Source organism: Schistocerca piceifrons, chromosome 1 (assembly GCF_021461385.2).
Source record: "Schistocerca piceifrons isolate TAMUIC-IGC-003096 chromosome 1, iqSchPice1.1, whole genome shotgun sequence".
NCBI lineage: Eukaryota > Metazoa > Arthropoda > Insecta > Orthoptera > Acrididae > Schistocerca > Schistocerca piceifrons.
In genome coordinates, this window is record NC_060138.1 from 881,385,063 (window position 1) to 881,400,126 (window position 15,064).

At 43.8% G+C, this 15,064-nt stretch overlaps 1 protein-coding gene across 3 annotated transcripts in view; it reads right to left on the reverse strand.

Moving 5' to 3' along the window:
- Nucleotides 1–10,796, reverse strand: part of LOC124793631 (WD repeat-containing protein 73-like) — a 130,707-nt gene extending 119,911 nt beyond the window's left edge. For 2 of the 3 annotated variants that reach the window (XM_047258036.1, XM_047258035.1), the window contains exon 1: nt 10,604–10,796. In XM_047258036.1, coding sequence (XP_047113992.1) covers nt 10,604–10,692 — 89 coding nt within the window. In that variant the 5' untranslated portion in view covers nt 10,693–10,796. The remainder of the gene's footprint in view (nt 1–10,603) is intronic. The other variant, XM_047258037.1, reaches the window with a different exon arrangement.
- Nucleotides 10,797–15,064: the final 4,268 nt, after the last annotated feature.

The following is a 15,064-nucleotide window of genomic DNA, read 5'->3' on the forward strand; positions in this document are numbered from 1 at the left end:
CTTTTAAGTCAATGTTATGTTCATAGAAAATTAAACATTTTGAGAGAGTCAGGACCTTGGCTAACAAAAAATGTGCCACACCATATGGGATGCAGCATAAGCAAAAATGCATCAGGAAAGATTGGTTGGTAGGTAAAAAGAGGGGGGAAAAGACCAAACTATGAGATCATTGGTCCCTTGTTCCTAATAAAACAATGCCACAAGTATGAGAATAAAACGGATGAGACATAGAACACAAAACGGAAAGAAAGGAAAAACTACAAGAACGAAGGAAAGGCAACGAAACCTAAAAGGAACAAAAGAGGACAAGAAAACAACAGAGATGCTAGGAACAGACGAGAGTAAAACAAGAAAGCAGATTACAGTGATTGACCAACCATGAGAATAAAGAGGAGAAGCCAGCTACTCTGCAACACATTAAAACTTCCACCCTAAAAGCATTAGGGTGTAGGACACGGAAGGACACAGGACATGTGCTAAAACCTACATAGAAGTATAAAACCCACTCTCACGGATAAAACTTGAAACTAAAGGTGCTGCTGAGGCATTGTCGCCCAATGCCGAAGGTAGGGAGCTGGAAAAGTTAAAAGTCTGTCGAAGAGCAGCTAAAAGTGGGCACTCCAGCAAGAGGTTGACGACTGTCATTTGGGAGTCATAGCGACACTGAGGTGGGTACTCGCTATGGAATAGGTAACCATGTGCTTTTATGGCCAATGCAGAGCCGGCAGAGAACAACTGATTTTCTGTGAGAGGACCGCATGGAAGACTGCCATACATTCGTCGTCTCCTTAATTATACGCAGGTGCGTAGTGTTATGCCATTCCATGTCCCAAAGCCTGAAAACCATACAGCGTAAGACAGAACGCAGGTCAGCTTAAGAGATACCCAACTCCAAAAACGGAATCCGCGTCGCCTGTTTGGACAGCCTATCGGCAAGTTTGTTGCCTGGGATTCCAACATGTCCAGGGGTCCACACAAACACCACTGAATGACGGGACCGTTCCAGGGCATAGATGGACTCCTCGATGGACGCTACCAGAGGATGGGGTAGCACTGGTTGATAGCTTGTAGGCTACCCAATGAGTCAGTACACAGCAGAACTGACACGCCAGGGCATGAGTGGAAGTGCTCAAGAGCACGAGATATGGCAGTCCGCTCTGCAGTGTAAACACTGCAGCCATCTGGCAAGCAGTGCTGTTCAATATGTCCTCCATGAACATACGCAAAGCCTACGTGACCATCTGCCATCGAGCCACCGGTGTAAACTACTTCTGAGCCCCGAACACATCAAGAATCGAGAGGAAGTGACAGCGGAGAGCCGCAGGGTTAACGGAGTCCTTAGGGCCACGTGAAAGGTGGCCGAGGCGTACACCATGGAGGTGTATGTGAATGGACTGCAAGTAGTGGTGGTAAAGGGAAGGACTCCAGTTCGGAGAGAAGGGACCGCACGTGAACCGCAATCGTTAGCCCCAACCTGGGCAGCCGATGCAGGAGATGGACTGCCGCGGGCAGGAAAAGGATATGGTAATTCGGATGCTCAGGAGAACTACGAATGTGTGCAACATAACTGGCAAGCAGTTGTGCACATCTGATCTGCAAGGGAGGGACCCGAGCCTCCATCAGTATGCTGGTCACCGGACTCGTCCTAAAAGCTCGTGTCACTAGTTGAACCCCGCAGTGGTGCACAGGGTTGAGTAAATGCAATGCTGAGGGTGCTGCTGAACCATAAACCACATTCCCATAGCCAATTTGGGATTGGACAAGGGCTCTGCAGAGCCACAGCAGCCTAGAGCGATCTGCATCCAAATTGGTGTTGCTCAGGCAACAGACAGCATTTGAGGTGCTGCCAGCACTTCTGCTTAAGCTGATGAAGATGAGGAAGCCAAGTCAATCAAGTGCAAAAACCAGTCCTAAGAATCAATATGTCTCCACTACAGTGAGTGGATCGTCATGAAGGTAAAGTTCTGGGTCTGGATGAACGGTACAATGCCGACAAAAGTGCATGACACACGACTTTGCAGCTGAAGACTGGAAGTCATGGGCTAGAGTGCATGACTGTGCCTTGCGGATGGCTCCCTGTAGGCGACACTCAGCAACACCAGTACTGAACAGCAGTACAAAATGCAGAAGTTGTCTGCATACAGAAAAGGTGAGACAGAGGGCCCGACAACTGCTGCTAGACCGTTAACGGTCACTAAACATAGAGAGACACTCAATACAGAGCCCTGCGGGACTCTATTCTCCTGGATATGGATGGAATTATGGGATGCACTAACTTGGACATGTAAAGTATGGAACGACAGGAAGTTTTAGATAAAAATCGGGAATAGGCCCCGGAGACCCCACTCATACAATGTGGCAAGGATATAATGTCGCCAGGTCGCGTCGTATGCTTTACGTAAGTCAAAAAAGACAGCAACCAGGTGTTGCCATCTGGAAATAGCTGTTTGGATGGTAGACTTGAGGGACACAAGACTATCAGTGGTAGAGCGAGCCTGGCAGAAGCCGCCCTGACATGGAGCCAGTAGGCCGCGTGACTCCAGGACCCAACCCAATCGCCGACATACCATACATTCCAGCATCTTACAAAGAACGTTGATGAGGCTGATGGGCCAATAGTGATCCACATCAAGCAGGTTTTTACCGGGTTTGAGCACCGAAATGATGGTGCTCTCTCGCCATTGCGATAGAAAGATGCCATCACACCAGATACGGTTAAAGACAACAAGGAGATGTCACTTGTAGTCAGATGACAGATGTTTAATCATCTGGCTGTGGATCCGATCAGACCCAGGAGCTGTGTCGGGGCAATGTGCAAGGACACTGAGGAGCTCACACTCTGTAAATGGGGTGTTATAGGATTCACTGTGGCATAAAGTGATTGAGAGGACATTCCCTTCCAGTCACTGTTTGAGAGTGCGAAAAGCTGGGAGGCAGTTCTCCAATGCAGAGGCTTGAGCAAAGTGCTCAGCAATTGTGTTTGCGTTGGTAGATAACACGCCATTTATGGTAACACCAGGAACACCTGTTGGGGTCTGGTACCCGAAAAGATGTTTGATCTTTGCCCAGACTTGGGGAGGTGACGTATGGCACCCAATAGTTGAGACGCATCTCTCCCAACACTCCTGCTTCTGTCATTTGATAAGTTGGCGAACTCAGGCACAGAGCCATTTAAAGGCTCTGAGATGCTCCACGGAAAGGTGCCGCTTATGCCGCTGTAGAGCTCGCCGATGTTCCTTAATTGCTTCAGCGTCTTCCGGCAACCAGCAAGGGACTGCCTTACGCCTCGGGCACCCTAAAAAGTGAGGGATCGTGTTTTCTGCTGCAGAAAAAATTGTTGTAGTCACCTGCTCAACCATCACATCAATGTTACCGTGTGTGGGGGAGATTCAATGGTGACAGCAGAGGTGAAAGTTCCCCAGTCCACCTTGTTTAAAGCCCATCTGGGTAGGTGTCTGTGGGCCATGCTGCGGCAGTGACAGGAAGATGGGGAAGTGGTCACTACCACACAGGTTGTCATTTGCTCTCCAGTGGATAGATGGGAGAAGTCCTGGGCTGCAAATTGATAAATCAATGGCTGAGTAACTACCATGAGGCACACTGAAAGGTGTGGTGGCCCCAGTATTTAAGAGGCAGAGGTTGAACTGAGACAGTAAAGTTTTGACATCTCTGCCTCAGCCAGTAAGCACAGTGCCACCCCACAAGGGGTTATGGACATTAAAATCTCCCAAAAGTAGGAAAAGTTTAGGGAGTTGATCAATCAGTGCAGCTAATACATTCAGGGGTACTGCATCATCTGGAGGAAGATATACATTGCAGACAGTTATTTCCTGTGTCATCCTTATTCTGAAAACCACAGCTTCAAGAGGAGTTTGAAGGGGCACAGGTTCACTACAGACTGAGTTTAGGACATTAACGCAAACTACACCTGACACTCGATTATAGTCGCTACGGTTCCCGTAATATCCCTTACAGCCACAGACGGCAGGGGTCCGCATTGCTGGGAACCAGGTTTCCTGCAGAGCAATGCAGATAGCAGGTGTAAAGCTTAACAGTTACCATAGCTCAGCCAGGCGATGGAAAAAACCGTCGCAATTCTACGGGAAGATGATGTCATTGTGAGACTGGGAAGGCATGGAACATTCAATGAGGTAGTTTGTACCTCAGAGGCACCTGCTGCCACCGACTTATTGCCTGAGCAGTCTATATCCATTATGTCTGAGGGTCTGGTGAGATCTAGGTCCTCAGAGGACGCCAAAATATCCACTCCATCCTCAGACACAGAGCTTCTAGGTAGAGGTAGTGTGGGTGCCACCGCAATTTCCTTTGTCTTAAGGTTTTTTTTTTGTTTTTTTTTTTTTATTTCTCTCGCTGCTTCTTGGGTTTCCCTGGCTGGGAGGACTTCACTGGCTCAGTCTCCAGGACTGAGGATGAGTGTGAAGCCCTATGACCAGCTGCTTTTGGGCTCTTCCGCCATTGGTGGGTGTCATTTTCCCCACTAGCAGAGACGTGGGAAGGGAGTGACCCAAGGGATCCCTTCCTCGTGAGAGAAGTCGAAGAAGACTTACGCTTCTCAGGCTTAGAAGTGGTGACAGATGTCCTCGATGGTTGGGGGGGGGGGGGGGTAATTGCTCCCAAAGTAGGTGGTGCAGGAGCAGCGGGGAGGGAAATGCCCCCCACCATCAAGGGGGCAGGCGTAGTCTTCCGGCTCTGAGAGGTTACGGGGGTTGGCGGAGCTGATTGTGCCACAACTGTAGTAGTGGCGGCATAAGATGATGTCATACGCACAGGATTCAAGTGTTCAAATTTTCTCTTAGCCTCAGTGTAGGTCAGTTGGTCCAGGATCTTGTACTCCATGAGTTTCCTTTCTTTCTGGAGAATCCTGCAGTCTGGCAAGCAAGGCTAGTGGTGCTCTCTGCAGTTGACACAGATGGGAGGCGGGGCACATGGAGTATTGGGATGTGATGGGTGTCCAAAATTTCAACATGTGATGCTGGAAGTACAGTGGGAAGACATGTGGCCGAACTTCCAGCACTTAAAGCACCGCATCAGGGGAGGGGTAGAGGGCTTTAGATCACAGCTGTAGACCATCACCTTGACCTTCTCGGGCAATGTATCACCCTTGAAGGCCAAGATGAAGGCACCAGTTGCAACCTGGTAATCCCTCGGACCCTGGTGGACATGCCGGATGAAATGTACACCTTGCCGCTCTAAATTGGCGTGCAGCTCATTGTCAGACTGCAAAAGGAGGTCCCTGTGAAATATGATACCCTGGGCCATATTTAAGCTCTTATGGGGCGTGATGGTTACAGAAACATCCCCAACTTGTCATAAGCAGGTAACGTCCGTGACTGGGCAGAGGATGCTGTTTTGGTCAAGACTGACTCAGATCTCATTTTCGACAAGCCCTCCAGTTCCCCAAACTTGTCCTCTAAATGCTCAACAAAAAACTGAGGCTTCGTTGTCATGAAAGAGCTCTAATGTGAAATCAGAGAAGGTATCATGTAGAATATGCAAGCAACACTAGGACTCGATGCCTGGGCCCCGCCACTGACTGCGACATTGCTTCTGGGTGCAAATGATTGGCACACCCATTGGTGCCTTGGCAGAAGAATTGTGGTCCAGTGGCTATACGGGAACAAACTGGCCATGAACCTGACACTTCACCTGAAGATGGTGAGTAGGAAACACTTTGAAATGCTGAAATAACACACTCGAGTGTAGAAGATTTCATCACTACAGTTAAGTTGCCCCTATAGGGATGCCTGTTACATTCTATATCAAATATGTAAAAGAACTATTTTTAGCAACAGTTTATCAAAGGTTTCTGAACCAACAAGTCATGCATGTGACTGGAAAAAGGTGCAAATTGCTGGAATCTCCATAAAGAGTCACAGGAGAGCATATTTCAGTGATAAAATATTGCAGAACAATAAAATTATTTTCTGATGATTTATGATGAATTTTCAGGAAAATGAAAACCACTTCTGTACAAATCAATATAACTTCTCCAAGCACTGACCAGATAAAACCCAGATTTCTCAGTTCATTCATGAGATCCAGATGGTAGCACAGAGTAGCACAGGTAAATCCAACTTTTCTTGAAATCCTTCAAAACAGTTCCACAGTACCTTGTTACAAAAATACATGCATATAAAATATTTGAACTAATATGCAAGTGGAATGCAGACTTACTAACAAACATCATTCAGAATATTGTTAACAGAGGAGCATTATAAAAATCTGAAGTAAAGGATAGTGTACTTCCTGGTAATGTGACAGAGTCACTACTGGACACAATATAAAGGGAGTGCATAATAACTGAAGACATCTCAAAAAGTACACACTGGATCAAAAAAGTTATAATTCCAATTTGTTTGTCTTGAAGGGGACCTCCAACAACACCACACTAGGTCTGCCATTCCACCCTGTGCATGGGTGGTGGGAGGCAATTTTGAAATCTTCAATGGGAACCCCAATTTTTATTGCAGGTTATGACTCTATGGCAAACTCTTCATACATTTTGTCTGAAGCATTTTTTTCATTTCACCACAGAAGATGCTGTAATTGGAGGAATAAAAATGGGTACCACAATTGTAATTTACAACATGCTACTCAATGGACCTTGAATATCCAATGGCTCCTGAAACATCACCTCCATGCTGTTGGGGTAGGACAGGCCAGTATTTCACAACTTATAATTAGAAATCTCATTTCCAACATTTTATCCCTACAACATATTGAACAGAGGACTACTCAATGCACCACTGGTGCCATGTAGCGAACTATGACGCATTATAACAGGCAGCGCACTGTGACCAGAGCTTACATATCATGGAGACATAAAACAGGTAGCAGTTCTAAATGTTATAATACTTGCACAGTGTTTACTACCTGCACAGCTGCCTATGATTTTAAGAACAGATGTACAAGTGGACGATCATTGTTTCAATCACAAAAGAAAAAACTGAAGTGATCCTGATCTATGGAGAATGTAGGAGGAAAGTTGAAGCTGCTGTATCTTGTATGCCAATCATTTTCCAGAGAAAGCTCACTATTGTTCGTTCTTTTACAAGGTTGTGGTCACCTTTATGTCTGATGGCAGTATAAGACCAGCAACAGGAAATGACGCAAATGTGTTACACGAGAAGCTAATGAAATAGCTGTACTAGCAGCAGTGCACCACAACCCCTGGATAAGGATCCAGCAATTACAATGCAATCTGTTATGTCCAGTATTGTCACAATACCGCATTGTCATAAGTATCATTCATACCAAATGTCACTGCATCAAGAACTTGATGGCACTGATTTTCATAATCAGGTAGTGTTTTGTGAATGAGCGAGTCAACAAATGCAAATGACCCCCGCATTCTTGGCCGAGGTACTTTTTTCTGATGAGTCAACATTCACAAACCATGGCAGTGTGAACTGGCATAACATGCATTACTGGAGTGTAAACAATCCCCTCTGGTTATGTTAAACTGACCATCAATGCCCTTCATTAGTTGATGTATGGTCTGACATCATGGGGAACAAACTCATTGTCTATATTTTATCAATGGCACATTGAATGGACAAAAATACTAAACATTTTTGGTACAGGAACTACTGGTCCTACAGCAGGATGTTGCCCTGGACTTGCGACAGTGTATGTGATTTCAGCATGATAGTTGTCCAGCCCATTACACAACCGAAGCACGGGAGTTTTTAAACAGTGTTTACATTGATTGCTCGATCGGCAGGGGTGGCCATAGTAACTGGCCCGCTAGGTTGCCAGATTTCTTTCAGTGGGTTCGTTTAAAAGATAAGGTGTACTGTCAGCAAGTGCCAACAGGCCATGAAGATATGGTTGACAGCATCGAAATGCCTGTGCTGACATACCTGCAGGTATGCTTCTGTCCTGTTTATGGTCATTTGAAAAATGGATGCCTAAGCATATCAAAGTTGGTGGCATTACACTTGAACACTTACTCTAATTGGAAAGTAGGGTAGCATTCACCTCAAGCTGCAGTGCTGTGTCGAGTAGTCCTCTGTTCGATATGTCAGAGGAATAAAACACTACGAATATGGTTTCCAATTAGGAGCTATGAAGTAATGGTCTGGCCTACCCTCACAGCATGGAGGTGGCGTCCCATGTGCCATTGTATATACAAGGGCCATTGAGTGGAATGTTATAAATTATGACTTCGTAACCATTTCTAGTCCTCTGATTACAGTGCCTTCTGTGGTGAAATGAAGAAAATAATTCAAACAAAATGAATGTAGATTTTGTAGTAGAATCATAATCTGCAATAAAAAACATGGGTTCCCGTTGAAGATTTCGATGTTGTCCCCCACCAATCATGCATCGAGTGGAGTGGTGTGTTGGGTATGGTATCACTGGATGACCCCCTCCGAGGCAAACAAATTGGAATAATAACTTTTTTTGACCTAATGTGTTGTTTTGCGACATTTCAATGTCTTCAGTAACAATGACCACCTGGTATATAAATGATGGCAGTTAGTGTCTGCAGCTCTGAGACTGTTCACAGATCATGCAATTGTGTACAGGGAAGTTAGGAAATTGTTATGACAAGCAGAGACACTTGTAGCTGATCAGTGTAGGATGCAAAGACTGGCAGCTGACCCTCAACATTAAAAAACTGCAAAGTAAAATGAGCAAATAGATGAAAATATCTGATATCATTTGACTAGATGGCCAGTCACTGATAAGTGTGCATTACTGCCACTTTTATAGACCTTGATATCAAGGACAGGCTAAATTTATTTAATGTTCTTTTTCATATCTGCTTCTTTAATGAACTTCTTCATCACTAAATAATGGTATGCTTCAGAAACTACTATTTCAAAAGTGTTCATTAACGTCTAATAACATTACACCACCCAGTGTCACCTCTGTCTTCCTCTGGTAGTCTGTAAATGAATGTTTATGACCTTCATAAACTTTTATTTGTAATGCCAAGCTACACCCATTGGTAAATGCTTGTGTTATTCATGAGTTGTTACTGGTCAGTAATTGACAGAAAAACAGAAAGTTTCTTCTATGAAGGCACATTCTAGATGACACAAATGATGCATATGTTTTTCCCCGGGACCATAGCCACCTTCCAACTCAAAACCAACTTCTCAATTATTTGTGCAAGTAAGGGAATGCTGGAATATTGTAGAAACAAACTCACTGTAGGGTTTGACAGCCTTTGGAAGAAAGTAAGCTAGGGTTTAATGTCTCATCAGTGTCACGAGACACACATGACTACTTGTAACAGTTTGTTGTTTTCAGTGGATGTCATAAATGTAGATTCGTTTCTGTATGAAGTTCAGTCACTCAGGTGATATTCACAGCTCTTCTGCACTGTTGTCAAGTCTGAGAGCATAAGGAAAAAGTTAGTGCATTTGAGATCATTATGAAGATAAGCTGCTATCCAAAGTAACCATTGTTTTCAATGTATACATAAGCTAGATGATTTAGAGGTGAGTTCATTTGGTGTTTTGTAGGCTTTCATGTATTTGCTGTCTGCAGCGAAACAGTATAGGTTTCAAATGTCAAATACTGTAGCTGACTTGGTCCCTCCCACCAAAATTTCTTGCCAGAAACATCAACATCCATCCTTCATATGAAACAGAAGATGAGACTCATCACACATATCCATTACCAATCAACTATGGTCCATTACTGATACTTCTGAGCAAAATCAAATCTTTTTCATTGACATAGGCATAGCAGGATGATTATACACAGCAGCCATCACAGCTCATTACTCAGCTTGATTTGCTCAAGCACTGTGTAGACATTTATGGGTTTACTGCAAGTGTCTGATTCCACATGTCTGCTTTGGCCCATGATGTAATGGTGTTGTGATGCGTGACATCACAATGGCATGGTGTTTTGGAGTTGGTTCGGGTTTGTAGATGCTGTGTTGTTGTATTTGATGGTGCCTTCTGGTGTGGATGTTGACTTGTGGAGTTTAATGTGTGGTACTATGTGCATGTGAATCTTGGTTATTGTTGAGGCAATGTAGGTCTCTTTGATTCTGGGTAGTCAGTGCTGTACCATGGATTTAGAAATGTTTGCTTCATTTTCATTGAGTTATTATGTTTTCTTCCTTCTGTTTACATGTTTGGCTTTTTTATTGGGTTTGATTATTTTGGTATTTGTCGTGCAAATGAAAATAATTATTTTTTTATTCAAGCTATAAACACGGCTGTTTCTCAGCAACCGTGTATAATTTTCAAGTAGGAAAAACACTGCCACCCAGCTGGAAATAATTTATGTTAACACAGACATAGGTTTCGACAGCTCTAAGAATACCTTCTCAGAATGAGATTTTGAGAAACCATAAAATTACTTTGTGAGAAGGCATTCGTTAGAGCTTAGAGCAGATAAGCTCAAGGCAAAAATAAAATGAAACACGGTACGAGCTTCGGCACGTATACCTAGCAAGGAACAACATCAGACGACATGTGTCTGTTGATCTAACGATAGAACGCTAGTAAGAACATTAGCGTGTTCAACAAAATAATTTCCTTCAACATTCCTAAGCAATATGCCATTAAATGAGAAAAAAATCCATAATTTCCCTCCACATAATAATAAAAAATACCTCTTTATTGAGTCATAAAACCAGTCGTCGTCATCTTCCTCTTCTGATATTCCAAGTTCTTCCTCTCGTAATTCACGCCCAGCATCCATGCTGAAACTTTTTTATCTTCTCTCTTTAAATGAGAAACACGAGACAATAATCATCACTACACGGCACTGTTTATATTTACATCAGAGATGTGTCAAGTTGAACTCTGTCGTAATCTCTGTGACTAGTCAGAGATTTCACTATCAAAGACAAGAGCACCCGAAGCGCTATTGTGGAATCAGGGTATTTTTACTAGGTCTTTTATTCAGGGGCCCCTTCAAGTACGAGAGGCTGTAGTCCGATATAAAATGCACCTATACCTAAATTCTGTAAATATGGCGTCAATGGTTGCGAATATTTTTAATAAGCGCAGTATTATTTAAGATATTTGTTGAATTAGTGAAGAACTCCCTTGTAAGAAAAATACAAGATGCAAGTCATATTTTAAAGCCAATTCTGACTGGCCGTCACGTTACGTCACGTCACCCTACGTCAAGGTTTCTTGGGAACAAAGTTTTGACGGCTGGCGTTATCGCCCTCTGTACATCACAGGACGTGCCTAATATATACAAATATATAGAAAAAGGTAGGGAAATTTGTAAAGAAAAAGAAAGTTTTGTTGTTAGGTAGCTCCAACGGTAGAGGTGTTGGCCAACTACTGCGGGAAAATCTAGGTCCATAGTACCAGGTCACAAACTTTTTCAAGCCTAGTGCAGATCTGGGTCAAGCAACAGAGGATGGTGGTGGTGGTGGTTAGTGTTTAACGTCCCGTCGACAACGAGGTCATTAGAGACGGAGCGCAAGCTCGGGTTATGGAAGGATTGGGAAGGAAATCGGCCGTGCCCTTTCAAAGGAACCATCTCGGCATTCGCCTGAAACTTTTTAGGGAAATCACGGAAAACCTAAATCAGGATGGCCAGAGACGGGATTGAACCGTCGTCCTCCCGAATGCGAGTCCAGTGTGCTAACCACTGCGCCACCTCGCTCGGTAACAGAGGATGTAGGTTCTTTATGCAAAGATTTCACGAAGGAGGATTCCATGGTTATAGTGGGTGGTCCGGGAAATAGCATTGACAGAGACTCTGAATATTCCATAGAGAGTGACCTGGTGAAGATAGCATCAGCAACGAAGCATACGAGTGTGGGATTTGTGTCTGTGTTGAGACGCCATGATCGGCCTCATTTGAACTCTTCCGTAAAGGGGGGACTTGGAGTTGGAGTGGCTGCTTAGGATGGATATAGGGTCCCATATTGGTTTGATTCCTGTGGATGCTATCGGTAGGTGGGACTATACTAGGCATGGCCTTCACCTCAATAGGAAAGGGAAGGGAAAACTGTCTGGGTTGATTGCAGAAAATGTAAGGGGGGCACTGTCACAAGTGGTAAAATACCAGTGGTCACAGGTGTCAGAGCAGTGGCTTTTTTTGGATAGGGAAGGGGGAAAGAAAACGAGTTTTAAGAGAGATTGGCAGACACACTCAGTTTGAGAAAAGAGATGAACATTAGTCAGATTTTAGCATACAGATTCCATTTAAACAATGTTTAACAGAAAGTAATCAGAAGCTACCAGTTCATCTTCGCCAAAGCAGTTCTAATCCCATTAGTATGCAAGCCAAACACTCAGAATTACAATTAACTTATATTCTGTGCTTTAATATCAACCACCTAGATTCAATACACTGCCTAGCAGTATCGACATAACACAAGTAAAACATTGTGCTGACATTAACACCCAGCCGTTGTGGCCGAGCGGTTCTAGGTGCTTCAGTCCAGAACTGCGCGACCGCTGCAGTCGCAGGTTCGAATCCTGCCTGGGCCATGGATGTGTGTGATGTCCTTAGGTTAGTTAGGTTTAAGTAGTTCTAAGTTCTAGGGGACTGATGACCTCAGATGTTGAGTCCTATAGTGCTCAGAGCCATTTGAACCATTTGACATTAACACTGCATGTGGTACACTATGTCCTAGTAGGTTGCATTGAGAATATCTTATTTGTTGCAAATAGTGCCCCTTGTAGTTACCATGAAACCACAACACATGAGCTGGTTCTAATGGTTTGACTAATGTAACTTTCAAGTTTTAATGTATCTCCTGCCTAGACCCCATCTCTTCCTTGCACAGATGTATAATAAAACAGTTTGTACACACTTCTCGTGTTGCACATGAGTTGTCTCTCCTGATGCCAACTGAAGTAGGCAAGGGTGATACAGTCCACTTCTGTGCAGGAATGGGCAGCAGCAGAGGATTGTGGTGAGGACAAGGCTGATGGCAGCTTAGTAACACAATACTAAAAGACAATCACTTTATTATAACTTGTATAGCTACCCACTCATGTGCCATAGTATGGTGACCATACTCCTTTTGGCATGTGGCACAACAGGTATGTGATGCGCAGTGTTGGCTGGTGCCCAGCCAGTAGGCTGTGACATACGTGCCCCAGAACAGCCAGCTAACAATAGCCGACTCACTTAGGCATGCCACAGCTGCTTGCAGTGTGGAAGAGAGTGCCAGCCTCCTGGTGGAAAATCCTGCCCCCCCTACCCCCCCCCCCCCCCCTTCTACCAGGGCACCCATACCAGTGCAGAAGGGTGAGCAGCTGTACTACCGTAGACATGACTTCCTGCCCTTGTGGGCAGGAGTTAGGCTGTTGCTGGAGAGAACCTGAAAGTGGTCCACAAGTGGAGGGGCACTAAGTGCAAGAAGGAGGGCTTTGTGCTAGAAAATAATATGGCAGTCATGGCTGACTGGGCTCAGATGGCTGGCATAGCTCTCTCCTCATAGTGGGCCTACCAGACTGTGAACATCTCTGCCAAAAAGTGATGGTCATTTATAAGGGATAGTGGCTCACTTGTTGTGCTAATGTACTGCTTCCAGTCATATTCCTGACAACATTCCTGTGGCCCACTGACGGAGAAACTGATCTATTATAAAAGACTGTTGGAGAGACTTATGGGAATGGGATACGATTATCAGTCAAATGCAATAACTACCTCCATTAAATTCCACATCGAGATATATTTTTTAGTTAGTCATAAACGTGTACACATCTTCAGATACAGAACAGAACTAAAAACTAACATGGAGGATCAGCAGAGCAATAAGAGTCCAAAGATGCTGTTAATTGTGGTCGATACGACCTATCGACGCCACAGACTGTTTCAATAAAAAACATTACAAATTAATTTTTTCATCTTTCTGTATTTAACACCTCATGGAAATGGTCACAGGCAGTGCACCATTGTTTGAAAATTTGTACCAACTGCAAATAAAAGTCCACTTTCCAGGTGAACATTCTACCACAGATTCATGTGTCCTGCCCTCAGATCAGATTGTGAATTACAGAATTAAAAACAATTACAGAATTAAATGCTTTGGAAAATTGATATTTGAGTTCTGAACTGCATGTACCATAAATATAAAAACTTATAAAAATGCATTTGCTGAGCTGTCTCCCTGTAAGTGTTGTATTTCACTGATGACACTGCCTTCAGCTCTGAACTTGATTGTGATTTTAGCATGACATTAGTAGACACACTGGGTAATTCATACCATCTACATCACCATGGCTCCAATTAGGCAATGTAAAAACTGTTGCCTACAAGGACAAGAACTGGAAGACAAGCAGTGCATCATTCCAAAGGTCGGTATATTCAGGAGATCAATGGATCAAAGCCAGCAGTAAGACCAACAGTGTTTTCTGGGGACACTGATCAGCACACAAAGAAATGGCTGAAAGGATTCAACTGAGCCACCACATACAACAGATAGGATGATACAATGTGTTTGGCCAATGTATACTTTTATCTGGATAGCACAACCCATAAATTATTTAATGACAATGCAGAGAAGCTCAATAGCAGGGATAAATTCCAGGCTGAACTGAAGAGAATGTTTGACAACAATCAGCAGCAAGTCCACTTAGCAGAAGAACAGTTCAAGAACATGACCCAAAATGAAATAGTTTTGCATAAAAATTGTTTGAATCTTTGCAATACTGTGAATTCCAATATATCAGAAACCAACAAAATTTTACATTTGATGAAAGGAGTAACAGAAACATGGTAGAGGACGTCACAACAGCAGAAGAATTCATAAAGTGGTGCCAGCATATCAAGGAAATACAACAGAAAAGAATCAGAGGTGTGATCAACTCCTGAGTGTGGTCGCTAAAGAGGTAATGGAAAAGAACAATGACTTCACCTCTCGCAAACACCAGGTTGTGAGAGAAAAGGTACACCACTCTATGGCAGCCTGAACTGTTGGACTGAGTACACAAGAGATAGCAGCCAACAATGTAGACCCATATGTCAGGAGGTAATAGAGAATATTGAAGGAGATGTGTAGGCCTATCAATCTTTGGCACTAATCTCTGCCACCAGTTGAGCATGCTATGAAAAATTGGCTCACCCAACTCAGATGGACTTGCACTGCCACTGT